General features: G+C 41.6%; 1 protein-coding gene across 10 annotated transcripts in view; it reads left to right on the top strand.

Annotated features, from left to right (window-relative positions):
• FRMD4B (FERM domain containing 4B) overlaps positions 1–27,676 on the top strand; it is a 358,959-nt gene that overhangs the window by 226,577 nt on the left and 104,706 nt on the right. For all 10 annotated transcript variants that reach the window (XM_086366868.1, XM_086366871.1, XM_086366869.1 and 7 more), the window contains 3 exons: positions 1,093–1,187; positions 12,339–12,431; positions 24,007–24,091. In XM_086366868.1, coding sequence (XP_086222994.1) covers positions 1,093–1,187; positions 12,339–12,431; positions 24,007–24,091 — 273 coding nt within the window. The remainder of the gene's footprint in view (positions 1–1,092; positions 1,188–12,338; positions 12,432–24,006; positions 24,092–27,676) is intronic.

Below are 27,676 nucleotides of genomic sequence, written 5' to 3' on the forward strand. Positions count from 1 at the left end.
GTACAGTCAGTAATAGTTTCACCAGGGTAGACCTTTTAGTCTAGATTTCTCTTCTTTTCTCTTTTCCTTTTTTTTTCTTTCTTTCTTCTTTTTTTTTTTTTTTGCCAACAACAAACATCCCCAATTCTTTCTTCCCCAACAACAAATATCCAACCCTCAAACTACCATAATGAGTCCTAAACTGTGTGGCTCAAAGTTCGAAAAAAGTCCATCTAGAACGCCTCCCTAACAGGTCCCTTTTTCCCTCCCCAGTCCCTGCAAATCCACCATCTGCTCTCACTCTGGACTTTTTGGCTGATTCCAAACCATCTTCTTACCACCAGAGCCTGTGCTTCCCAAAAGCTCATAGACTGAGTTGTTCTTCTAATGAGGTGCCCAGTAAGTACTGGTGATAATGATCTGCACAGTGGATGCGGTTACTCCATCCCTGGAGAGAAATGAAAAGCTTAGTCTTTGGAATCAGACAGAACTGGGTTCAAACCCGCTTCTTAAGTGGAACATCAAATAAGAGTCTTGGCTTCTCTTGGCCTTTGTTGGCACATCTATGAAATGCAAAGGACCCCTACTTCATAGGCTCATTGTAAGGATTAAAATGAAATCATGGATAGAAGAAGTTCAGTACAATAAATGGTTACTATTACTGTTTTTTTGTATTTTTTGTTGTTGTTAGTTCTCTCTGTGACCCCTCAGCCTTGGATCTTGAGCCTCCTCAGTTGACCATTACCAAGCACAATGATTCCTATAGCCTAGGCAGTGGTTAACATTCTTTGTCTTGATCACTAGCACCATACTGTTTATAAAAGAGCATTTTTTCTGAAACAACAATGCATTAATAAATACAGTTTTACCTTGGAGGAAAAATTAAGGCTCTGGATGGAATTGCAAATATATGAGAGCGATCATCTCAGCGATGCTGTTTCCATTTCTTGCCCTTCCCAAGCCCTTAGAGAATAGTCTACAGTAGATTAACCTAAGCACAGAAAGGCACAGGTATCCAAGACAGACAAACAAAGGCTGTTTTTTAAACTGTTTGGGAGAGAATAAGGTGGGAGCAGTAAGCGAGAGTGTCTAATCAGGTTTATATCTCAACAGCCCAAACTTTTATCAAGAGAGTTGCTGGATCTCGTGGCTTCTCATTTCAACCTGAAAGAAAAGGAGTACTTTGGAATCACGTTTACAGATGACACGTAAGTGTTTGAACACTTTTACCTTTTATCTGGACTTCCTATATGCATCACTCACAATTGGCCAAAGTGGGGGGGATTGCTTCAAGAATTAGAATATGTCATCTGCTCCCGTGGGTGCTCAGTTGCTCAGTTGTGTCCGACTCTCTGCGATCCCATAGACTGTAGCCCACCAAGCTCCTCTGTCTATGGAATTTTCCAAGCAAGAATACTGGAGTGGGTAGCCTTTCCTCTTCCAGGGGATCTTCCTGACCAGAAATCAAACTCATGTCTCCTGTATCTCCTGTCCTGGCAGGTGGATTCTTTACCACTGAGCCACCTTGGAAACCCCATGTCCTGCTTAGCTAAACCTCTTTTAATGCAAGACTTTTCTGTAGGACTAAGGTAAAAGGAGAAAAGGAATATTGGCCATTCTAAGAACTCAAAATATTGTCCAAGTGCTTTAGAAATTTGTTGCAATGAGCTTATTTTTTCTGATGATATTCTGTCTTCACATTTCTTTGAGTGCAATTGTACCTTCTTATTTAGCTTATCTGTCAGGGATGGAAATACTAGAATGTCATCCACTCGTGTTAAAACAGAATGAATGTTTGGACTTCATGGCAAGAAAGTTTAAAGGCAATTTTGTGGCTCACCCAACAAATATGAATATACTTTAATGCGGGATGAACTTTTGAACTTATACTTAGGTCTATTTTATGTTACCTTCTTACTATCATATTTTTCTTTTACTTACATTTTTTAATGCAAACTTGGATGGTGTATATATTTGTCAACAACTGAAATCCTCTCTGAAATGAGACAGCTGTATAAAAATGAATTCATAAGAATTTAAAACTCGATGTAAGCAAATGTGTTTAGTCTTACAGGCTCTTTTCTGTGTGGGTATGCGTGTGCTTTATGGCAGCCTGATTTTTCTACATTACACGCAGCTTGATACATCAAAAGAATTCTTCCTCTTTATGGAATAATTTCCAGAGAACTCTTCAAATATTAAAATTTAAGAAAACGTGTTACAGACACAAAATATATTGGCCAACCAGCCAGCATTCTTTGCATAACTCTCCCAGTTTAAATGGTTTTCTGTTCTTCAGGTTAACCAGGCAGAATATAATCTCAAGAAGGGGTTAATTTGTTTTTAACACTGATTATATGCAGCCTGGACCTCTTGGAAATGCCATTGGGCTTAGGACTTGGGCAGGACAAAAACCAGACAAATGAGTTGTCAGGAGATGTAGAAGAAAAACGTTAAAACTTTGATTTCTGACTCAGGATGTTTCCTGAATAGAGTTCAACAACGGGGAAAAGTATGCTTCATATCACCCATCTCATTTGCATCGCAAAATTATCTGTTTACTCAATTACGGTCTGAGAACTTGTCTGATCGGTCCTCTGCTGGATGAATCAGGAAATACAGATGTCCACCGAGCACAGGCTCTAGCTGGAAAGACAAGACCAGCTCATGTGAATCAGCAATTAGATATATACATACAGGCTGAGTTTGTATGTAATGGAATCATACCAAGCAACATAAGACTTAAAACCGTAAACATGATGGCTGAGTTCTATGATAAAAACCGTAAGTACACAAACGCTGTCACTTAAGGAGAGATCACATAAAGTAGAGGCTAAAATCATGAATATTGGAGAAATGTATCCATTTAACAGCTATTTCTTGAGTGCCAGTTAATGCCAAACATTGTTCTAGCTCCCAAGGATTCAGCTGTGAACATCACAGACCAGGTTCCTGCTTTCATGGAGTTTATGTTGCACTGATACATGGTCCCGCAGAACAAGTAAATAAACAGATAATTGAGAAAAGACCAGAACGTGAAACAGGAGGCCTGGATCAAGAAAAACTAGGGGGTAAGGGGAGTCAGTTTGAGGGTGAATCAGGATGGCTTCTGAAAGGTGACATATAATAAAAAACAAGAACCAATTCTGCAAAAGTCAGGGAGCGGTTCCCAACTAAAGCCAGTGGGAAAACTCTCAGGTGAGAATAAGCTTGGCTTTTTTTTTTTTTTTTAATTTTGAGGGTTTTTTAAATTTTTTATTTTTGAGAAAGAAAAACAAAGCCAGTTTGACTTGAATAGTTAGAGGAAAGTGGTACAAGATAAGGTGGAGAGGGAGGTGGGGGTGGGTGTCAGAGAAGCTTGGTATCTTAGACTGAAAATCTCTGACGCTCAACTTTTCTCATCTGTACAGTGGACATAATAATAGCACCAAAATAACAAGTACTTTACAGGGTACATACAATAGGGTCATGTGCGTGCATGCATGCTAAGCCGTGTCTGACTCTTTGCAACACTATGGACAGTAGCCTGCCAGGCTTCTCTGTTCATGGGATTCTCTAGGCGACAATACTGGAGTGGGGTGCCTTATCCTCCTACAGGGTATCTTCCCGACCCAGGGATCGAACCCGCCTGAAAGGCCCCGCAGTAGGGCCAAAGTATTTATTATATTAGAGCCTAGGCACACAATGAAAGGAAGCTTTCATCCTGTTGTGTGTAGTCATGGCAGGCAGGTGTGCTCTGAAGGAGGCTGCACGAGGGCTTGGGTGGGAGCGCACACAGGAGCGAGGACAGGAAGACCTTCAGTAGAGGGCAGAGGAAACAGGGCTCCAGGGAGGAGACATTTTGAGGGTCAATACATGGACATGGTCAAGGCCCAGTGGGGAAGAAACTGGCCTGAGCGTGGATTAAGGTATAAGAAGGGCTAACTCAAAGGTGAGCCCTGAGAGTCACATAGATGGAGAAAGCACGCTGGGGCCATTGAAGATTGTTCTGCACGAAACTGACATGATGGATGACTGTGGTCTTGCAAATGTCCCAGGCTGCAAGGTTCCTGGTAGGCTGGGAAAAAGGGCTGGCAGGCATGGCAGGCTTTGGGGAATGCTCCAAGCTCAGGTGAGCATAACCAGAGGGGGCATAAATCAAGCGTTCAGACTAGGACCTTCTCTTCAGAAAGAGAGGCGTATGTAATACGAATGACTTCCTTTCCTGACTTGGGCCACCTTCCACCTCATGTGCCTTGGGGTGATCTCTTTTTAAATACTCTGTTGGAAGAATGTCTCACTTAAGTGCCTCCTCTAGCTATCTCCTTTGGTGAGAGAGGTCAGTGGTTACAGCCTTTCCAAGAAGCCTGGCTCCAAAATGCCCTTTGCGTACTCCCCTGCAAGTGACAGCAGAGTCTGTTTTTGAATTATGGTCAGTTTGGAAGGTGTCTTCTGACTCTAGCTGTGTTTATTTTTAGAAGAAGTATGAGCTCGGCTTTTGGAGCGTGGAGGGGGAATTGGCCATTTCTACCTTTCTGGGGAACAAGTCTGGAAAATTGCTTCGTTGAAGGGTGTCTCCTTGGAATGTCTTGGTCACAGGCCTAGTTCTTTTTCTTTGTCTGGTAAATATTTTTGGAAAGTATTTTCTTTCAGCACTGCCCTTCCCCCCGCCCTCATAAAACCACTGAGTCGGATCCCTCCCAGGATGCTGAATGAATTGCATTTTCCAGCCTACATGCCACATCAGCTCTTTGCCTTCGGTGAACTTCTCCAAATGGAGTTAGGCAAAGCCGAGGGGACATTATGTCAATGAAACTAGCCACTGTGTCTATCCTACTCCACGGGCCAGGAAGAGAAATGGAAAAATGGAGTTGTGAGCTTACATAATTAAAGTAGTGACGGTGACCAACAAAAACAAATTCGTGATCCTGTAAGAGGGAGGGTTAGAGTTCCTGAGCTCAGGCTGTGAGTGCCTTCTGGTGTTCGGTGTGCAGAGTGAGTCTTTTACCCCTAGAGGGCAGTCACGACCCTCCTAAGGCCGCACTCTGTTCCCCATAATGGTTCCCATCCCTTTCAACCCACTTAACTTTTTTTCCTTCCCTTGTTTGAAAGGATTTGCTGGATGAGGTTTGTTTGTTATGAAATAATAAATAGGTTTCACAACACAACTGTGATTTTTGATCTCTGTTCCATCCAGTGGGCCGGAGATGATGGGCCTTTGACTGGTAAAATTCTAGCCTAAAAGGACAGTTGGTTCAAAGTGGCCTCAGTTCAGTTCAGTTCAGTCACTCAGTCATGTCCGACTCTTTGCAGCCCTGTGGACTGCAGCATGCCAGGCCTCCCTGTCCATCACCAACTCCAGAAGTTTACTCTAACTCATGTCCATCGAGTCGGTGATGCCATCCAACCATGTCTATCGTCCCCATCTCCTCCCACCTTCAACCTTTCCCAGCATCAGGGGATGCTTTTCAAATGAGTCAGTTCTTTGCATCAGGTGGCCAAAGTATTGGAGTTTCAGCTTCTGCATCAGTCCTTCCGATGAACATTCAGGACTGATTTCCTTTAGTATGGACTGGTTGGATCTCCTTGCAGTCCAAGGGACTTCTTCTCCAACACCACAGTTCAAAAGCATCAATTCTTTGGCGCTCAGCTTTCTTTATAGTCCAATACTCACATCCATACATGCCTACTGGAAAAACCATAGCTTTGACTAGACAGACCTTTGTTGGCAAAGTAATGTCTCTGCTTTTTAATATGCTGTCTAGGTTGGTCATAACTTTTCTTCCAAGGAGCAAGCGTCTTTTAATATCATGGCTGCAGTCACCATCTACAGTGATTTTGGAGACCCAAAAAATAAAATCTGTCCTTGTTTCCATTATTTCCTCATCTATTTGCCATGAAGTGATAGGACCAGATGCCAAGATCTTAGTTTTCTGAATGTTGATTTTTAAGCCAACTTTTTCACTCTCCTCTTGCACTTTCATCAAGAGGCTCTTTAGTACTTCTTTGATTTCTGCCATAGAGGTGGTGTCATCACTGTATCTGAGGTTATTGATACTTCTTCTGGCAATCTTGATTCCACTTGCGCTTCATCCAGCCCAGTGTTTCTCATGATGGCTTTCCTGGTGGCTCAGAGGATAAAGCATCTACCTGCAATGCAGGAGACTCAGGCTCGATCCCTGGGTTGGGAAGATCCCCTGGAGAAGGAAATGGCAACCCACTCCAGTATTCTTGCCTGGAGAATCCCATGGACAGAGGAGCCTGACGGGCTAGGGTCCATAGCGTCGCAAAGAGTTGGACACGACTGGGCGACTTCACTCATTTTCACTCTGCATATAAGTTAAATAAGCAGGGTGACAGTATACAGCCTTGACATACTCCTTTCCTGATTTGGAACCAGTCTGTCGTTCCATATCCAGTTCTAACTGTTGCTTCCTGACCTGTGTACAGATTTCTCAAGAGGCAGGTCAGGTGTTCTGGTATTCCCATCTCTTCCAGAATTTTCCACAGTTTGTTGTGATCCACACAGTCAAAGGTTTTGGCAGAGTCAATAAAGCAGTAGATGTTTTTCTGGAAGTCTCTTGGTTTTTTTAATGATCCAACAGATGTTGGCAATTTGATCTCTGGTTCCTCTGCCTTTTCTAAATCCAGCTTGAACATCTGAAAGTTCACAGTTCACATACTGTTGAAGCCTGGCTTGGAGAATTTTGAGCATTACATTGCTAACGTGTGAGATGAGTGCAGTAGTGCGATAGTTTGAACATTCTTTGGCATTGCCTTTCTTTGGGATTGGAGCGAAAACTGATCTTTTCCAGACCCATGGCCACTGCTGAGTTTTCCAAATTTGCTGACATGCTGAGTGCAGCACTTTCAAAGCATCATCTTTTAGGATTTGAAATAGCTCAATTGAAATTCCATTACCTCCACTAGCTTTGTTCATAGTGATGCTTCCTAAGGCCCACTTGACTTCACATTCTAAGATGTCTGGCTCTAGGTGAGTGATCACACCATCATGATTATCTGGGTCGTGAAGATCTTTTTTGTACTGTTCTTTTGTGTACTCTTGCCACCTCTTCTTAATATCTTCTGCTTCTGTTAGGTCCATACTATTTCTGTCCTTTATTGTGCTCATCTTTGCATGAAATGTTGCCTTGGTATCTCTGATTTTCTTGACAAGATCTCTAGTGTTTCCCATTCTATTGTTTTCCTCTATTTCTTTGCATTGATCGCTGAGGAAGGCTTTCTTATCTCTCTGTACTATTCTTTGGAACTCTGCATTCAAATGGGTATATCTTTCCTTTTCTCCTTTGCCTTTAGCTTCTCTTCTTTTCTCAGCTATTAGTAAGGCCTCCTCAGACAACCATTTTGCCTTTTTGCATTTCTTTTTCTTGGGGATGGTCTTGATCTCTGCCTCCTGTACAATGTCAGGATGAATCTCTGTCCATTGTTCTTCAGGTACTCTATCAGATCTAATCCCTTGGATCTATTTCTCACTTCCACTGTATAATCATAAGGGATTTGATTTAGGTCATACCTTAGTGGTCTAGTAGTTTTCCCTACTTTCTTCAATTTCAGTCTGAATTGGATAATAAGGAGTTCATGATCTGAGCCACAGTCAGCTCCCAGTCTTGTTTTTGCTGACTGTATAGAGCTTCTCCATCTTTGGCTGCAAAGAATATAATCAGTCTGATTTTGGTGTTGACCATCTGGTGATATCCATGTGTAGTGCTTTCTCTTGTGTTGTTGGAAGAGAATGTTTGCTATGAACTGCGTTCTCTTGGCAAAACTCTGTTAGCCTTTGCCTTTATTTATTCTGTACTCCAAGGCCAAATTTGCCTGTTACTCCAGGTATTTCTTGACTTCCTACTTTTGCAGTTCAGTCCCCTATAATGAAAAGGACATCTTTTTGGGGTATTAGTTCTAGAAGGTCTTGTAGGTTTTCATAGAACTGTTCAACTTCAGCTTTTTCAGCATTACTGGTCAGGGCATAGACTTGGTTTACTGTGATATTGAATGGTGTGCCCTGGAAATGAACAGAGATCATTCTGTCATTTTTGAGATTGCATCCAAGTACTGCATTTCAGACTCTTTTGTTGACTATAATAGCTACTCCATTTCTTCTAAGGGACTCTTGACACAGTAGTAGATATAATGGTCATCTGAGTTAAATTCACCCATTCTAGTCCATTTTAGTTTGTTGATTCCTAAAATGTTGATGTTCACTCTTGCCGTCTCCTGTTTGACCACTTCCAATTTGCCTTGATTCATGGACCTGACATTCCAGGTTCCTATGCAATATTGCTCTTTATCGCATCAGACTTTACTTCCATCACCAGTCACATCCACAACTGGGTATTGTTTTTACTTTGGCTCCATCTTTTCATTCTTTCTAGAGTTATTTCTCCACTGATCTCCAGTAGCATATTGGGCACCTGCCCACCTGGGGAGATCATCTTTCAGTGTCCTATCTTTTTGCCTTTTCATACTGTCCATGGGGTTCTCAGACAAGAATACTGAAGTGGTTTGCCATTCCCTCCTCCAGTGGACCACATTTTTTCAGAACTCTCCACTATGACCGGTCCATCTTGGGTGGCCCCACACGGCATGGCTCATAGTTTCAATGACTGTGGTTCATGTCATCAAATTGGTTAGCTTTCTGTGATTGTGGTTTCAAAGTGGTCTACCACAGGTAACAGAGATGAAATATGTGGATTCACCTGTCTTTTTGAGGTATTGATTAGATCTGTCCCATTTGCTGATGGAAAAATTTGAGAAAAGCAGGTTATAAAGATAAAGTGTTTTTTGATCTCATGTTAGTCTCAGAGACTAGAAAGTAGCATGTTAACCTGAATCATGGGGCTTCCCAAGTGGCTCAGTGGTGAAGAATCCACCTACAATGCAGGTAGACCAGGGTTGATCCCTGGGTTCAGAAGATCCCCAGGAGAAGGAAATGGCAACCCACTCCAATATTCTTGCCTAGAGAGTCCCATGGACAAAGGAACCTGAGGCTATACAGTCCATGTCGTTGAAAAAGAGCTGGACATGACTGTAGTGATTAACACACACACATACACACCTCAGTCCTTGTATACTTTTTACCCACAAAAGCAGTAATTCTATGAATCTTCCCTTATGTCACTTATATCAGCAGATAAGATATATTTATCTTAATAATATTCCTTGAAGGAAAACTAGAGACAGTTATCAGAAGCCTCACCTAATAATTACAAAAATAAAGACACACTTTTTACCCTGTATTAAAACTTGTGATAAAATAAAAAAAAAATAAAAATAAAAACATAGTAAGTGACAAAATGAAGCTAAAGGTTATTAGGAAAGCTGATTCACTCCCCTAATCTCACTTTCTCCTGTATTCAAAGTCTGGGTTCAAATCCTAGCTCTGCTAATTTTCTTTGCAGACTTACTGTAAAGTCTAGTATTAATATTTTTTTAAAGTACCAAGTTGGTTGGCACTAAGTACTTGCTCAATAAAAATTAGCTGCTATTATTATCATCACTATTATTATTCTTACCTCCATTTTCTAAATACTTACAATAAATACAGCTTAGAGTTTTCTGATTTTAAAAAAAACACTATCTATTCAAAGACCAAAATAAGGTGGAAAATATCTCCTGAATCATTATCAGTTTTGTTATAATTTGACACTATATACACCACTATCAGCATGAAGTTTTGCCTAAGCAAGCAAATGAAGTCTCTGCCCTCTGGGAATTTGTAATCTAACATGGATCAACTAGTGGGAAAGTCATGTAAACAATCCCCAGCCACAGTGTCTTCCATCCCTCAGGTCACAATTTCAGGAGAATGTTTATGTCAATGAATTTAGTGAAGCCCTTGAAAGAATCGTCAGATACATGGTTAAATAGTAGGAAGTCCATAATGTATACCCAAAAACAGCTCCCAGAGAATATTTGACCCCATATTTTAATTTTTTAATTAATCTTTTATTGATGTATAGGTATTTTAGTTTCCCGCTGTAAACAAAGTGAGTCAATATTACATACATATATATCCACTCGTTTTTAGATTCTCTTCCCGTGTAGGTCATTACAGAGTATTGAATAGAGTTCCTTGTGCTATTCACTAGGTTCTTCTTAGTTATCTAGTCTATATATACTAGTCTTTTTGTTCAGTCACTAAGTCGTGTCCAACTCTCTTTGCGACCCCATGGACTGCGGCAAGCCAGGCTTCCCTGTCCTTCACTATCTCCTGGAGTTTGTTCAAATTCATGTCCATTGAGTCAGTAATGCCATCCAACCATCTCATCCTCTGTCGCCCCCTTCTCCTCCTGCCCTCAATCTCTCCCAGCATCAGTCTTTTCCAGTGAATCGCCTCTTTGCATCAGTTGGCCAAAGTATTGGAGTTTCAGCATCAGTCCTCCAGTGAACATTCTGGGTTGATTTCCTTTAGGACTGACTGGTTTGATTTCCTTGAAATCCAAGGGACCCTCAAGAGTCTTCTTCAGCACCACAGTTGGAAAGCATCGGTTCTTCAGCACTCAGCTTTCTTTATGGTCCAATTCTCACATCCATACACGACTACTGGAAAAACCATAGCTTTGATCAAACAGATCTTTGTTGGCAAAGTGATATGTCTGCTTTTTAATGCTCTCTAGATTTGTCACAGCTTTTCTCCTAAGGAAAAAGCGTCTTTTAATTTCATGCCTACAATCACCATCCTCAGTGATTTTGGAGCCCCAAAAAAATAAAATCTGCCATTATTTCCATTTTTTTCTCCTCTATTTGCCATGAAGTGATGGTACCGGATGCCATGATCTTAGCTTTTTGAGTGCTGAGTTGTAAGCCAGCTTTTTCACTCTCCTCTTTCACCTTCATGAAGAGGGTCTTTATTTCCTCTTCACTTTCTGCCATTAGGGTGGTGTCATCTGCATATCTGAGGTTCTTTATTTTTCTCGCAACAATCTTGATTCCAGCTTTATCCAGCCCAGGCATTTCACATCATGTACTCATCATGTAAGTTAAATAAACAGGATAAAAATATATAGCCTTGTTATATTCCTTTCTCAATTTGGAACCAGTCTGTTGTTCTATGTCCAGTTCTAACTGTTGATTCTTGTCCTGCATACTAGTTTCTCATTAAATAGGTAAAGTGGTCTTGTATTCCCATCTAAAAATTTTCCACAGTCTGTTGTGATCCACACAGTCAAAGACTTTCAAGGCTTTAGCGTAGTCAATGAAGCAGAAGTAGATGCTTTTCTAAAATTCTCTTGCTTTTTCTATGATCCAGTGGATGTTGGCTGGATCCAGAGGATCTCTGGTTCCTCTGCCTTTTCTAAATCCAGCTTGTATATCTGGAAGTTCTCAGTTCATGTCCTGTTGATGCCTAGCTTGAAGGATTTTGAGCATTATCTCGTTAGCATATGAGATGAGCATGCTTATATGGTGGTTTGAACATTCTTTGGCACTGTCCTTCTTTGGAATTGGAATGAAAACTCATCTTTTCCAGCCTGTGGCCATTACCGAGTTTTCCACGTTTGCTGGCATATTGAGTGCAGCACTTTAACAGCATCATCTTCTAGGGTTTTAATAGCTCAGCTGAAATTCCGTCACTTCTACTGGCTTTGTTCAGAGTGATGCTTCTTAAGGCACACTTGACTTCACAGGAGAAGATATACTAGTGTGTCAACCCCATATTTCTTATAAAAGCTGTAGTATTGTTATCTGTATTTGTCCTTTTTCATTAAAACAAAAGTTTTTCCCTTCTTGATTATCTAAAATATTTCAGATTTTGTAGTTAATAAAAATTTAGTTTTTACCTCAAAGGCAACCAGTGTTTTTTCAGTTTCTTGTTCATTTTATGATGCACTGACTTATTGCTATAATATAAATACACAAATGTCTAGGTATACTTTTTTAATTAAAATAATGGCAATATATTATACTTGTTGTTATGCATCTTTCATTTTCACTTGACAGTGTATTTTAAAAATCATTCATGATAAGTTTATAAAGATACTTCTGATCTTTTATGTGGCTGCATAGTATTTCATTGCTGTTTACATTCATTTTTTTTTAAACAATATCCTGTTGGATGCTTAGGTTGTTTCGAGGCTTTTTGCTGCTACAAACAGCGCTGCAGTGAGTGGCTTTATACATGGCCCATTTTCCACATGTGTGATTTTATCCTGATTAACTCCCAGAAATGAAAATGCTGGTCCAGAGGCAGGGGCTTTTATAATCTGGATAGAAATTGCTCCGTTGACCCCATGACTGGTGGTAACAGGCTGTACTCCTACCGCCCACAGGTAACTGTTACCCCGCAGCTCTGCCAACACAGTGTTTCTTGAAACTTGCTCTGGCTTTCTGTGTAATCCTTTTTCCTTGTTTTACTCTTACAGGGGTCAGCAGAACTGGCTTCAGCTAGACCACCGAGTCCTTGACCACGATTTACCCAAGAAACCAGGCCCAACCCTCTTGTACTTCTCTGTGAGGTATGTATCCAGAGACACGTCCACCATCCCCTTGGGTCTTTTTTTGTTTTTAAAAGAGAAAAAAACATTCTTGGTGATCAGAGATAAAGAATTTTAAAAAGGAAGAGACCTGTCAAAAAAAATATTATGTGAAAGAGATTCTCTTTAGATTATCTTAGTCTGGGGAACGAGTTACCATAGATACGTGTAGAACTGTTTTCCTTTGAAAATAAAGGGTAGACTCACCTTCCTTTAATTTTCAAAGGCTCTTGAATCTATGTGAAGCTAAAAAATATAAGTAATATATTTCAATATATAACCTGCTTTTGACTCAACATACTTCTAGATTTTTATAATTTGAAATGTACAAACACTATTTTACATATTATGTATGTATGTTTTCTAGAGACTATGGAAATAATTGAATTTTATACAGTTTCACACCTTAATTGGAATAGACAATAAAATGCAAACAACTGCTCATGGAAAGAATTACCTTAATGCAGAAATCTACATTCTGATTTCCTGAAGAGAGACTGCTAGGAAGGAATCCTTGATTTGTTCTCTGAACTCTGCTTGGACAGATCACTTAAGCATGCATATGGGCCTCAGTTATTTTCTCCTGACATGGATGTATTCCATTATATCAGTAGTTTCTTATAGTCAGCCAACAATAGAAATATTTTTTCACATTAAAGATAATAAAATGTCATAAAGAGTAATGCCTGTGTTCCTGTAGCCAGCTTAAGAAATAAAATGTTACCAGTTTTGCTGAGAACCCCTTCTTAGGTACTAGCCCCTGGCCACTATCCTGAATTTGATATATTTTCATGATAAATTTGTTTTCTTGATCTGAAGCCAAATACGATAAATAAGCTAAGGTGGAAGATTTCCCATAAATCTAAGTATGTTTTCATAAAGCTAGATCAACCTGAAGAATGGACCTGTATTCTGACTTATGTTATCTTTTGGATGTTGGACTATACTTGTTTTATGACATGTTGGTGGAGGCTTCACGTCTTTCTTTGGGAAGGAGGGTGGTTATACAATGATTGATTATCTGATACAATCATGTCAGTTTCCACACACTTTTTTTTAACTTCCTTATGCTCCATGCAATCCAGAAGTGTCCTAATAAGGTGTCCTGATTATCCTACCTTTTTGTTTGTCTGTTTTTAATATGAATTGATGGTGATTGAGGATGGAGGCTGCTCCTTACTCAGTAAATAAAGTATTGACAGCCCCCAGTTTGTTTTCTGCTTTTTACTCTAAAATCTGGTTTAGATTTTTTTTTTTCCCCTTACCACCAGAAGTCACATTTTAAAACCCAGGAAGGAGGTAGCATAATGGTGATTTGTCCAGGATGTAGCCGGTATGAAAAAGTGCACAGAAATCCTAAAAAAACAAAAATGGGAGTTTCCTGGAGTGTGGTATGAGTGCTGGGTCCATGGAAATGGAGAAGAAAACAAACACAGACCAGCAGCAATAAGAAAAAATATATACATTAGTACTTAAGCGGGGGTCCAAGCATAGAGAAACTTTCATCTTGTATGTGTAGGGGAAATGGCTCAACATAAATCAGCATCTTTTTTCACAAGGAAATTTATTATTACTGTAAACATTTCAAACTTCCTGAAAGTATAGAGTGAAAAAGAAGACATTCTCCACCAGGCCTCTCCCTTGCTTTTTCCCTAATTCTCTCTCCTTCTTAGAGAAAAATAATGCTGATAAATTATTTGGTGATTTACCTTTTTTTTCCCCCCTAATCTGGAGATTTTTCCTTTGTTGTTGTTCAGTCACTAAGTCATGTCCAACTCTTTGTGACCCCATGGACTGCAGCACGCCAGGCTCCTCTGTCCTTCACCATCTCCTGGAGTTTGCTCAGACTCAAGTCCTTGAGCTGGTGATGCCATCCAACCATCTCATCGTCTGTTGCCCCCTTCTCATCCTGCCTTCAGTCTTTCCCAGCATCAGGGTCTTTTCCAGTGAGTTAACTCTTCTCAGCAGATGGCCGAAGTATTGGAGCTTCAGCTACAGCAGATCTTTCCTTGGGTATATAAGAGTCTAATTTACTTCTTTGCACATCCATAATTTAGCTGTTCAGGGTCCTATTAAGCCTGTAGGCTGTTTCCAGTGATTTATTAAAATGTGCATTGCAGCTAACATCCCTGTACTTCCATCTCTGTGCACATATGTAGTGTTTCTGTAGCCTGACTACTCAGTGAGAGCTTTATATCTTTGGAGAATTTAACAAGCACTAGTTCTTTGACCACTACTCTCTGATCTATTTTTTATCTCACAATGCCAGGGGAGAAAGTTCAGTCTTCTCTTCTGAGCAGTCACTCATAAGGCAGCCCTGTCTTTCCGAAGCAGGTTCTGGGGAGTCTCCTGCTGCCTGTTTGTGAGTTTCAGCCTTTATCTCACAAATGTCCCATAATCACTTTTAGCTTTACTTTCCCTTAATCACTCACATGTTTAAAAGCCCTTATCAGGTTTTTAATTATTCACTTATTTCTTCTTGCCAACTGTGCAGTGAGATCATAATAGTCTTTGTTATTATTCCAATTAAGGACTTGTTGTTACTTCAATTTAATTAAAGAAATGATAGAGCAAAAAGCATACACCAAGGAAATAAGTCAACTGACCGAGCTCAGTGAGTGGAATACAGTTCTTCAGGGGTCTCTCAAATGGGATGATAGCCACCCCAGTGAAGTCACTGGCCTCTCGGAGGGTCTCTAGCCTTCTGAGTAAACAGGACCGCTGCTGATACTTACGTCCTAACAGACATCGCCACTACCCACCCTTGGTTGCCTGACGTGACAACAGATGTGAGTCACTAAAGAGTAGAAGCAAAGAGCATTTGGTTGTATTTGGACACATAGTCACCATAGAAGCCTCTAGAAATACACACGGTCTCTTGATTTCAAGGTCACTGCCTTTCCCATCAGCAGGTATGAGTTGCTTGCTCATGGACACTGAAGTACACACTTGCTGAGTGGTTAGTACACACAAAAGAAGGAATCCCCACAGAAGCAATGTGTTATATGGATGTACATAACTGCTCTTTTCATTGCTAACAATTAAGAATATCCAAATGTAGGGGAATTCCTTTGGTGCTTTCACTGCTGGGGCCCAGGTTCAATCCTTGATCAGGGAACTAAGATCTTGCAGGGCAACAAAAATATATAAATAAAAATAAAGATATCCAAATGCCAACAGTAAAGATAAATTCAGTAAGTTATGGCATTTTTACAGTGAACAAATGATCACTGTAATAGAAGCCATAAGATGAAAAGGTACATTGCATTTCAGAGCTTCCCCAGGAGGAGAAGGGCCACATATCTGAATCACTATAGGAAATTTTTTTAAGTCACCCCTCCAGTCCCCAAAACTTCCACTTTCCTGGCCCAAATTCTGATACTGTGTCCTGGAGATAGTGAGTGTGATCTTGGGCAAGTCGGTTGTGAATTAAAAAGAGATCAGGGGATACAAAATAACTTTGCAGAGTAATATGCAAATATAAGAAAGTATCTTTTTTTTTTTTTTTCAAATTATAGTGTTTATGAAAAAGAAAAATACCGTAAAGCTTTGCTCTGAAGAGGTTTCCTCTCTATTAAAATGTAGCATTAACCTTATGGCAGTCTCTGTGCCACATATTTGACCTGTGTCCTTTCACTGGGCTTCCCTGGTGGCTCAGTGATAAAGAATCCGCCTGCCAATGTGGGAGATGGGGGTTCGATCCCTGGGTTGGGAAGATGCCCAGTAGTAGGAAATGGCAACCCACTCCAGTATTCTTGCCTGGAGAATCTCATGGAGCCAGGCACATTGCAAAGAGTCAAACACAACTTAGGGACCAATCAACAACATCGTTTCACTGTTTCACTGCTTCCTGAGCTAAACACTTGCATCCTTCAGATTTACAGGGAAAGACTTTCTTCTGGTTAATATCTCCCAGGATGCAGGCAGCAGCTCAGAAACACATGTAGCTTCTGCATGGAGGGAAGAAAACATTTCAAGTGCAGGCACTTAGTTGTCCCTTGATGAATTTCAGAATTAAACCTTTATCTTTGCTTTAGTTATAAAATCTCAGTGGTGGGTGCTAACTCCAGGTGTGACATGTGTGTATTGACGCCCCATAATTTATGTATGCACCGTAATTCATTTAACCCATCCTCTGTTTTCCTGTGAGTCCAAACGCCCCCAGGCTGCCAAGGGACTCCTCCAGGCCTGGGTTGTTATCTGCAGCTGTAAATTATCTTCCACAAACACAAAGGCCTCTTTGGTAATGCAGCCCAGATGTAAGCATTTGAAAAGCTTGATAGTGAGCAAGCAGGCATTTAAAAATCAGAAGTGGGGAGGTTAGGGAGGGGATTGGGCGTGACCTCATTGGAAAAGCTCCCATCGCCTCAGAGGAGGAGGTGGCTCTGGCTGGTACCACCCAGCTCCAGCAGAGCCAGGGTCTTGGGTCTTTCCCCCTCTGCTTTGCATTTATCATACTGCCTCTTGCTCTTTTTTTTTTTCTTTTCTTTCTTTCTGTCTGGTCTTCCCGCTCTTCTTCCCCCTCTTTTTCTCCTCTTTCCAAACCACCATTGTGAGGTTCAGGAACTGTAAGTGACTTCTCAGAGGTACCAGTAAGTATTGTGTGTGACACTTGGAGCTGAGAATTGGCTGTGTGTGGAGAGTTCTGGTAGGAGATGTGGAGAAACACTGCTACCTTTCAGTCAAAGTTGCTGCAAACAGAGTCTTTGAAAGACTTTTTTCAAGTCTTTTATCACCCCCTGGCCTGTTTCTGGAACATGTAGAAAGAGTTTAACTCAAGGAGGTATCATGACTACAACTCATGGATCCACATCATTCCAGCTGTTTGCTTGCTTGTTTTTTAAAGGAAGACAAACATTTGGAATACAGCACAACAGGTAAAGATTCTGGTGAAGAAAGATTTATTGATAGAGAAAGATGCTCCCAACATATTCTGGGGAATAAAAGCAGACCACAGGATTGCACTTAAGTAAAAGATGTGAGTAGGAAAAAAATTAAAATATTAACAGTAATTAATCTCTGGGTAGAGTGATTTCCGCAAGGGAATCAACCCTGAAAATTCATTGTAAGAACTGATACTGAAGCCGAAAACCCCAGTACTTTGGCCACCTGATTGGAAGAGCTGACTCATTGGAAAAGACCCTGATGCTGGGAAAGATTGAGCATAAAAGAAGGATGGGGGCGGCAGAGGATGAGAGGGTTGGATAAGATCACCAACTCAATGGAGTTGGACAAACTCCAGGAGATAGTGAAGGACAGGGAAACCTGGAATGCTGCAGCCCATGGGGTCACAAAGAGTCGGACACAACTTAGAGACTGAACAACAGAGAGTGGTTATGGGAATGATTTTTTGCTTGTCTATTTATATATTCCTACGATAAACACATTAAGCAATTTTTAAAAAATGCAAGTGTGACGTGTAATAAAAGGAAGAAAAGTAAAGTGTTTGTGGCTGGATAGCCATGAGTTATTTTAGAGCTATCAAAGAGTAGGTGATTTACAGTAAGGAGAGGACAGGAAAGTTCATCTCTTCCCAGAGGAATGTGATTAAAAAGCACAGAGAAATAAAGGATTCCTTCTGCCTTGGGCCCAACAGAGGTATTTGAGGCAGATGTGTGAGTCAGCCAGACCTCTTTGCCCACCACCACACGCCAATCTGAACGTTATCCCAGAACCTGGGGAAAGCATCTGTCGGTTGCCTTAATATTGACTGTGACCTCCTGGCCTAACCCATACTTGAACTTCCAGGCAGTTGGTAAGCAGCCTCTGTCTTTGAGGATCCACCATCCTCATTCATATGAGAGTTCCAGAAAGACACAGAATCATTCAAAGCACAGGCTGAACCTCAATTCCACTGTCTTACAGGATTACATTTCTGTGTGCTCTCTGGATCACATATCAGACAGCGTTTGTGGGAATCTGCTCAGTCTCCTCTCTAATCTGTCCTCAGTGTGACATCGAAAGGGCAGAGGAGAGCAGTAGTATTATGAAGGGTGAAAAGGCTGGAGGGTGCAGAAGCTCACAGCTCGGCCATGAACTCAGGGTTTCTGGCTAGCATTCCGGGCGGCCAGGTAATTCCTCATTGTAGGGAGCCAAGCTGTTCTATGGGATGTTTGCAGCATCCCTGGCCGGTAGCATTCTCTTAAGTGAGGAAAATACAAAAAAAAGAAAGTCTTTGGGGATATATGTATATTTATGGGTGATTCACGTTTTTGTGCGGCAAAAACTAACACAACATTGTAAAGCATTTCTCCTCCAATTAAAAAAAAATAACAAAAACAAAAAAGTCTTCAACATAACCAGATGTACCTCACTCATCCCTTAAAAACCAGTGCTTTCACCTTGCTCTTGACTTTTAACCCTAACTGTTCTGTGTATTACCTTTGTGGCCTTTGGCAGCCTCTACGGGCTTTGCTCCTCATCTAGAAGACGTAATAGGAACTGACAGTAATACAGGGGGGTTGTTGGAGGATGTTAACATGTCATGAAGACCCTCACTAAATGTAAACTATTTTTATGATATAAAAATAACAAAGACTGCCTCAACCACCTGTTCAGGGGGTAAAAAATTCCATGTGATATATGGTCATTGAATATGGAAGTTTGGAAACTGTCTGGCTTGGGTCTGACTCACTCTTTTTTTGTTATTTTTAAAAAATATTTATTTATTTGGCTGCACCAGGTCTTAGTTTATGGCATGCAGCATCTTAGTTGTGGCATGTGGGATCTAGTTCCCTGACCAGGGATCGAACCCAAATTTTGTGCATTGGAGTGCAGAGTCTTAGCCACTGGACCACCAGGGAAGCCCCTGACCCATTTACTTTTACACTGGGTGGAAGATTTCATCATTTCTCCACGTTTCACTCCGCCCAGCCATCACCTCCCTAAAAACAATTAACCTCTCCTCCTCCTTCCTGTCTCCTTCTCAGAGAGTTTGTCCCTACTTGGCTCATGGTGGACAGGGGCAGGCTATTTTGCAGTTTGAAGCAAAGACGTGGAATTCACCATGGGACCCCAACACTTCTCATTGCCTGGGGCAGATGACTCCCTCCCCTTTTGTTCTGGTCGCAGCACAGCCCTTAGCCTCCTGGGCCTCCAGCCTTTCCCTGGAGAACTGGGAAAGAGTCATGCAGAGAGGGGAGCGACAGGGCAGGTTTCTACAGGTTCACCTGGAGGGCCCTCTCTGCTTCTTCTAGGGTTGCCTGGAAATCCGGAAGTGAGGCAGAGTTTTCCTGGCAGGGGAGCACAATGTAAAAGCCAACAGTGCTTCCCTTGGGGAGTTCTCTAAGAGCGCACCCCTCCCAAAGATGAAAGGGAGCACAGGGGACTCTCAGAGGTTCTGCATCATCCTTTGCAGAAAGTGAAATACACTTCAATTACCCCGCTGTCTTCAGCGTGCATCATAAAGCAGGACTATGAGGTTGCAGGGTCATTATAAGCAATAAATACAGATCTCTGTGTTCAGAATGTAGATTAGAACCTGATAGAAATCTTAGGCAGGTGGCTGCAGTAAATGCCTGAAATTACCCACAATAACTGAGTGAAACCAGGAGCAAGGCGTTTGAATGCAGCCCTCACTGGACACCAGTCAGGAAGTCAGCATTGTGCAGTGAGAAATCATTGAGTCATTCCTGCCCAGTTTGCCGTCTATGATGCTGTTGCTCAGACATAGCAAAGATTCTAGAAAACAAAGGAAATATGCTCAGTTGGGGAGAAATCCTAAGTGGTCAGAAGAATATTCGTTTCAGAGTGTTTTCCTATTCTTGGTCAAGATGGACTCCTTTGTAGCATCCTACTTCCCTAAGAGAATAAGCTTAGAAAAGATACTGAAATTTCCGCTCTTGTTTTTACAGTTGAAGTTTTAAAGAGGTTCCCAACTAAGTCCGCACCTTTTGTTATAGTCTTCCTGGTAGACAGATAATAATAACATAGTAATAATCACCACCACTCACTGACCACTGAAACAACACGTGAGAAAAGGGAGGCAACAAGAGGCCAAGCAGTTTGGCCCAAGACCCCAGCGTGGATCAGTGTTGGGACTGGACTTCAACCTAGTATCTCCCCAACTCTGTGATGTTGACTCTTTTATTTTTTTGCCCCCATTTTTTTTTTTTTTTTTTTTTGCCACACCTCACAGCTTATGGCATCTTAGTTCTCTGACCAGAGATTGAACCTGGACCACAGCAGTGGAAGTGCTGAGTCCTAAGCACTGGACCACCAGGGAATTCCCTGTGGTGTTGACTTTTGATCATGGTAAATAAATGACACAGGAGGAAAATATGGGCCACTACATGACAGTGACCACTAACGGATAGCCCATCCCAAACAGCCAGAGTCATCTGCTTTTCAACCCATGTGTATCATCATCTGGCTGCAGGCCTGCCCCTCCTCCAACGTTGTCATGCCATTGAGGTTGATGTTTTGTTATCACTGATGAGCAGTTAGGTGAACACCTGTCCCATCAACAGGAGAGAAAAATGCTAACGGGGGGACCATGAAAAGTAGAGACAGCGTCTTCTCAAGAAGGCAAATTCTCAAGAAATTACATTTGTTAAATTGTATGAGGTCTGTCTCCAGAACTTATGCCTAACCCAAAAGCTTGGGTTTGTTTCAAGGCTGAAAATTGAACCGTGGGCTTTGACTTCACAAAATCTTAGTGAAATCATTCACAGGAAGCATGCAGAAGGGAAACAGTATCCTTTTACCAAAAAAAAAAAAAAAACCACCCTGAAACAAAAGGTCTTTATTTTACAAGTCTGGGATAGTCCGTTTCATTTCACGGAGAATCCTTAGATTCTGTTTTCAGTTCATAGAACGTGTTGATAGGTGTGCCTAGGGAGCCATTCTCCTGGAGAACCGTATGTACTTTTCAAACCCTCCATAAATATAGTCATCACAGTGGCTCCCTTGAGGGAGAGAGGGGACCGTGGATTCAGAGAGTGGGTAATGTGATGCCTACGCAGAAAGTTAGAAGGCAACAGGGCGGGTTGCCAGAAAGTACTGGAAAACAAGATAGGGACCTGTTTACTGGAACTAGGGTACAGTCAGGGACCTGGGCTTCAGAAACAAGAGGAGCCCAATGTCTAGTACGAAGTTATCTGTGCGGAGTTGGGCACGTCACAAGTTGATTTGGTGCTAAGCCACCCAGCTCCCTGCATGTGGTTTTTTTTAATTCTTGAAGACTAGAAAGAGGTTTGATCTGGCTAACAGGCCCTCTCCCTGGAATGCCCTTCCTCCCTTCATTACCTGGTGAACTCATGCATTCTTTAAGACTGGGCTCAATTGTCCTAGAGGACAGCGTGTCCTGTGACACGGAGCCTTCTGGATTTCAGTTTGGCTGCCTTCTCTCTCTTGATTCATAAGCTGACTTAATTGCATTGCTCCCGTGGGCTCCCTGGCATTGTGTACATGTTGTATTTCATTGTGATTATTATTATAGGAAAGCATCCTATCATATTGGTTTGGAGTAGGAACTTTGAAGTCTGAAAGGCCTTCATATGAATCATGGCTCCCTCATTTTCTACCTGGGTGACTTGGGGAAGTTGACTTTATGTGTGCATCTCAGTTTTCTTATCTGTAAGATGGGTTAATAACTTGCTACTTCTGGCATCTGGTTTTGCTGAAGTTAAATGGCAGCATGCATATAGAGCCCTGCATACTGTCCCTAGCACATGGGAAGTCCTGTACTGACTTGGATTCTCTTGTTGCCAGCAACAGAAACCAGTTATGGCTAAGCTAACAGAATTGAAGGAAAACTGGACTAACAAGGCTTCAGAAAAGACAGGAATCCAGGCTCTGCAGGAATCTAGGGAGCAGGAGGCAATGGACAGTTTCATCAGGGTACCACCGGCAGGACAAGAGTCTCAATAGGCTGTATTGGGCACTTCATAAAGTCCCTACTACGGCCATCCTTATCTCCACCATATAGACGAAGTATCTTAGACTCAAAGCTTAGGCCACATCCGCCAGGCCACATGGCATTAAATTCCAGAAAATGGATTTTTATTAGCAATGATTAGAATTTGTTGCTTCACATCCTTTTGTGTTATCTCATTTAATTCTTCCAAAACTCTATGAGGTAAGTGCAGTCATAACAGCATTTTAGAGAAGACACAAAGAAGCTAACTAACTTGTCCAAGGCCACCCAAGTAATAAATGATGGGACTGGGACTCCATATTCTACATTCTTGATTCCAAAGCTGGTTTTTCCCTTCAACTCTTCATCTCCCCCAACCCCTTAATCCTTAACTTTCCCTTCTTGCACACCTAACACTCATCAATCTTCATTAAGTTCACTAATAAGTGAGATGAACCCTTGTAAGTGAAAATAGAAAGGATTTATTCCACTAAGGATGGAATTTTTCAAATGACTTTAACCATCTCAATGATAAAATCTTTCACCGCCTCTTAAAGCTGCTGTATTTATTTCTCAAACATTTCCTTATTGCGGAAGGGGAGGAAAAATAAATAAATAAAAAGCGCAAATGCCCAAGGTCTATCACGATTTTGCAGAGCTAAGAGCAAAGCTCCCTGGGACTTCAGTTTGGGTTTATCTTGACTCTCGCCAGATTGAGAGCCTGTTCTCGTCCAGGATCCTAGCTGTGAGCTGTCTTCGGGTATTAAGTCTCCTCATGCATTATTCATCAGGTGGGGCTGCAACACTTGAGAAAAACTTCTGGGCCTCCACCCCTGGCCCACTCCTGCACCCCAGAGGCCTGCCTTCAACCAGCCAGCTTTCCACAGGACTCTCCTCCCCTCCCCACCTCAGGACCCTCAGCTTTTTTCCAAAGGAGGGACTTGGCCTCACAGAGGCAACAAGCAAAGGCCCAGAAAAGGGAGTGGAGGAAGCGAGACCCAGAATACCCTGATTTGCATGAGAAAGACCGGTATTAAGTGGGGAGCTTGGCTTCTAGCCAAGGGAAAGCCCAGAGCCTGGAAGGATGAGAGTGAGGGAAGGAAGGAGGACGTGACTGAAACTCTCCTGGTGCATGGGGGCGAGGTAAACGGGGGCCCTCACACCCGCCCTGAGTCTGAAAACCGTGGAGCCACGGGCCTCTAGGTTCAGTTATACAGTAGTGCTTTCTCAGCAGACTTCTCCTTTCAGCCCTCAGAGGGCTTTGTTTCGAAACTGTGGGAGGTATCGTGAACTCCCAGAACCTGTGTCAAAGGAACGGCAAGAATAAAGAATAAAATAAAATAAAATACATTTTATTTATATATTTTTATATAAATATATGTTTGTTTATATATTTTATTTATTTATAAAGAATAAAATAAAGGAAAGAATAAAGATGGATTTGCAGGTGGTGACCATTTTGGATTTTTCTCTCGCTCACCTTCCAGCACACTGTAGAAGACTTTATCTGCATGTCTGCGTATATCCACATACACTCATACATACTTAAAGGTGTGCATACATATTGCAGATGGCTTTTAAAAGGGAAAAAAAGCACAACCATTCCCGTGCTCTTCGTAATTCTCTGAGAGACACTACATGAGGAAACCATGCAGAGAAGGGAAAGAATCGGAAGGAGTCAACTTCTGTGCTGTTTTCCAGGTTTTACATTGAGAGCATATCGTTCCTGAAGGATAAAACCACCGTGGAGCTGTTTTTCCTGAACGCAAAGTCCTGTGTGCACAAGGTAAGGGCCCTGTTTGCTGTGGACTCCAGCGGGGCTGGACTAGCAGGGAGCAATGGCAGGGCCTTTGTTTTTATGTTCAAGTGGAGAAAAAAGGACATAATCTTTTTTTTTTTTCTTCTTTACATTTCTCATTCTTTACTATGTTTCACACAGACATGCTATTCTCTATGTTACTTTTTTTTATTAAACTTTTTATTTTGTGTTGGAGTATAGCCAGTTAACACTGTTGTGATAGTTGTAGGTGGCTAGAAAAGGGGCTCAGCCATACCAATAATGTATCCATTCTCCCCCAAACTCCCCTCCCAGCCAGGCTGCCCCGTAGCATTGAGCAGAGTTCCCTGTGCTGTGCAAGAGAGGACATAATCTTTTTCCTTTGTGTATCCTACCCCGTAAAACAAATTTCTTAAATGAAGAAAAGGCAGCTCTTCTCAAATTCTGAGTCAGGAAATAGACAGAATCACCACAGCCTGCGGTGCTCTCATAACTCCACCCAGAAGGACACACAGGTGGAGCAGTCAGGCTGATGGAAGCCTCGCAAAAGTCAGGCCAGAAATCTGTTCTAACAGAGTACACCCTACATTTATCCTACTTTGAAATCAGTCTTCTTAGGGGCCTCTGCTCAGAGCCCTGTATTTTAAGGCAGAGTCTCAGTTATCTGTGGCAAAGGATCTGTTTTTTGCTTTATTGTTTTTCATTTGTATCCAAACCATGGAGGACACACAGCTTTTATAAAATTCAGTACAAGTGAACTGAGAGAAAAATGACCCCAGCTTGGATCTTGCAGCCATGCTGCAGTCAAATTGCTGTGGAAGTTTTAGACATTTTCCATTTTTAATCTTGTCTCCTTGCAGATAAACTTTGCTTTAAAGGCCTCTAGTCTGGCCTCCTCTACTACACCCTAGGCAAGGGTGGGGAGTCCCCAGGCTTAGCTGAAGCCCAGCTGCTTCCTTTGTCTTCACAGTGTGGGATCTCGGATCCCACACCTGCTTCCAGGGCTGGTGGGAACCTCTTTCTGCCCTCTGCCGGTATATATCGCCCTGTATCTGAGGGGTGATGAGGGACAACTGGTTGGTGCCTGGCCTGGAAAGACAAAGGGGCAGACTGTGCATTGAGGCACCTGCGTTCATATTCCTCCCCTTGTCCCCAAAACGTTAAGGGTGGCCCACTGCACACATGCAGTTTTAATTAGTGGAAGACTAAGCAAGGAGCAGAACTTTTGTCATTTTTTAAATAGCTTCATGGGATATAATTGACTGAACATAATTAAAGTGTATAATTTTATAAGTCTTAATATAAGTAATACTCTTGAAATGATCATGACAATCAAGATAGTCAATATACCTAGCAACTAAAGATCTGCTTTTTCTCACAGTAGATTATGCATTTTCTAGAGTTCTATATAAGTGGAATCATATAGTAGACAATCTTTTTGTATTCTTTCAATGAGCATAACTATTTTGAGATTCTTCCATGTTGTAGCAATAACCTTTTCCTTTTTTCTGTTTTTTTAATTAAAAATTTTTTTTCTTTTTGTCTGTGCTGGGTATTCGTGGCTGTGGGTGGGTTTTCTCTAGTTGCAGCAAGCCGGAGCTATTCTCTGTTTGCAGTGCTTGGGCTTCTCATTGCAGTGGCTTCTGTTGCTGCAGAGCACAGGCTCTAGGGCTTGCTGGCTTCAGTGGTTGCAATAGCCCTTTCCTTTTTTATTGCCAAATAATATTCCATGGTATAACTAAAACATTGTTTATTCATTCACCTGTGTGGCTATTTCTCCCTTTTCCTCCCAAACTTACTGGGATATACTTGACATATAACATTGTGTGAGTTTAAGGTATACAATATGATGGTTTGATATGTGCATATATTTTGAAATGATCCATCCACCTGTTGATGGACATTTGGATTATGCAAGTTTGGGAAATGTTACAAGTAAAATTGCTATGAACATCCATGTACAAGTCATTGTATGGACACACTTTTTCTTTTTATTTCATTTTTTTAAAAAAATTATTTATTTTAATTGGAGGATAATTACTTTACAATATTGTGGTGGTTTTTGCCATACATCGACATGAATCAGTCACGGGTGCACATGTGACCCCCCATCCTGAACTCACCCTCCCATCTCACTCCCCACCCCATCCCTCTGGGTTGTCCCAGAGTACAGCCTTTGAGTGCCCTGCTTCATGCATCAAACTTGCACTGGTCATCTGTTTTACATATGGTAATATACATGTTTCAGTGCTATTCTCTCAAATCATCCCACCCTTGCCTTCTCCCACGGAGTCCAACAGTCTGTTCTTTACATTTGACACGCTTTCTTTTTTCTTGGGTAAATACTGGGAATAGAATGGCTAAGTCATGTGGGAGATGGGATTAACTTTTTAAGGTTCTGCCAAACTGTTTTTCAAAGTAGTTTTGCTATCTTAAATTCCCACCAGCAGTTTATGATATTTCTAGTTCCTTCATATTCTTGTCAACACATGAAATCAACATCTTTTTCATTTTAGTCATTCTGATAGGGGTGCAGTTTTAATTTCTATTTCCCTGATGACATATATGCTATTTGAGTATCTCTTATGTGCTTATTTGGGGCTTCCCTGGTGGCTCAGACGGTAAAGCGTCTGCCTGCAATGCGGGAGACCCGGGTTCGATTCCTGGGTCAGGACGATCCCCTGGAGAAGGAAATGGCAATCCACTCCAGCACTCTTGCCTGGAAAATCCCATAGACAGAGGAGCCTGGTAGGCTACAGTCCATGGGGTCGCAAAGAGTCGGACACGACTGAGCAACTTCACTTCACTTTATGTGCTTATGTATGTCAGTATATCTTTTTTATGTTTGAATCTTTTGCCCAGTTTCTTTGGGTTGCCGTTTAGTTGTAATGAGTTTTCAGAGCATATATATTCTGGATACAAGCACTTTATCAGTTATGTGGATTTTTTTTCCCAGTCTGTGGCTTGCTGTCCGTTCTCTTAATGTCTTTCAAAAACTAAAATACTTTTATTTTGATGAAGTCTAGTTTATCAATTTGTTCTTAGGGATTGTGATATTGTATCTCTGTAAATGTTGCCTAATCCAAGATCACAAAGATTTTCTCCTGTGTTTTCTTCTAGAAGTTTTAGAATTTTAGTATTATACTTAGGTCTATTATCCATTTTGAATTAATTTTTCAATTTTATTTTATCTATTTGTTTATTTTTAGCAGAGTTGGGTCTTCATTGCTACGTGGACTTTTCTCTAGTTTTAGTGAGCAGGGGCTACTCTCTAGTCGCTGCACTTGGGCTTCTCACTGCGGTGGCTTCCCTTGTTGCAGAGCACAGGCTCTAGGGCACACGGGCTTCAGTAGTTGTGGCCCATGAACTCAGTACTTGCAGCTCCCAGGCTCTCGAGCACAGGCTCAAAAGCTGTGGCACACGGGCTTAGTTGCTCTGAGGTATATGGGATCTTGCTGGACCAGGGATCAAAGCCATGTCTCCTGCATTGGCAGGTAGATTCTTTACCACTGAGCCACCAGGGAAGCCCCATTTATAGCCATGGTTGTTCATATTTTCTTATCATTTTAACATGTGCTGTCTATAGTGATGTTG

This window comes from Bos grunniens, chromosome 22 (genome assembly GCF_055505025.1).
Source record: "Bos grunniens cultivar Pamir isolate PY7600 chromosome 22, Bosgru_T2T1.0, whole genome shotgun sequence".
Classification (NCBI taxonomy): Eukaryota; Metazoa; Chordata; class Mammalia; order Artiodactyla; family Bovidae; genus Bos; species Bos grunniens.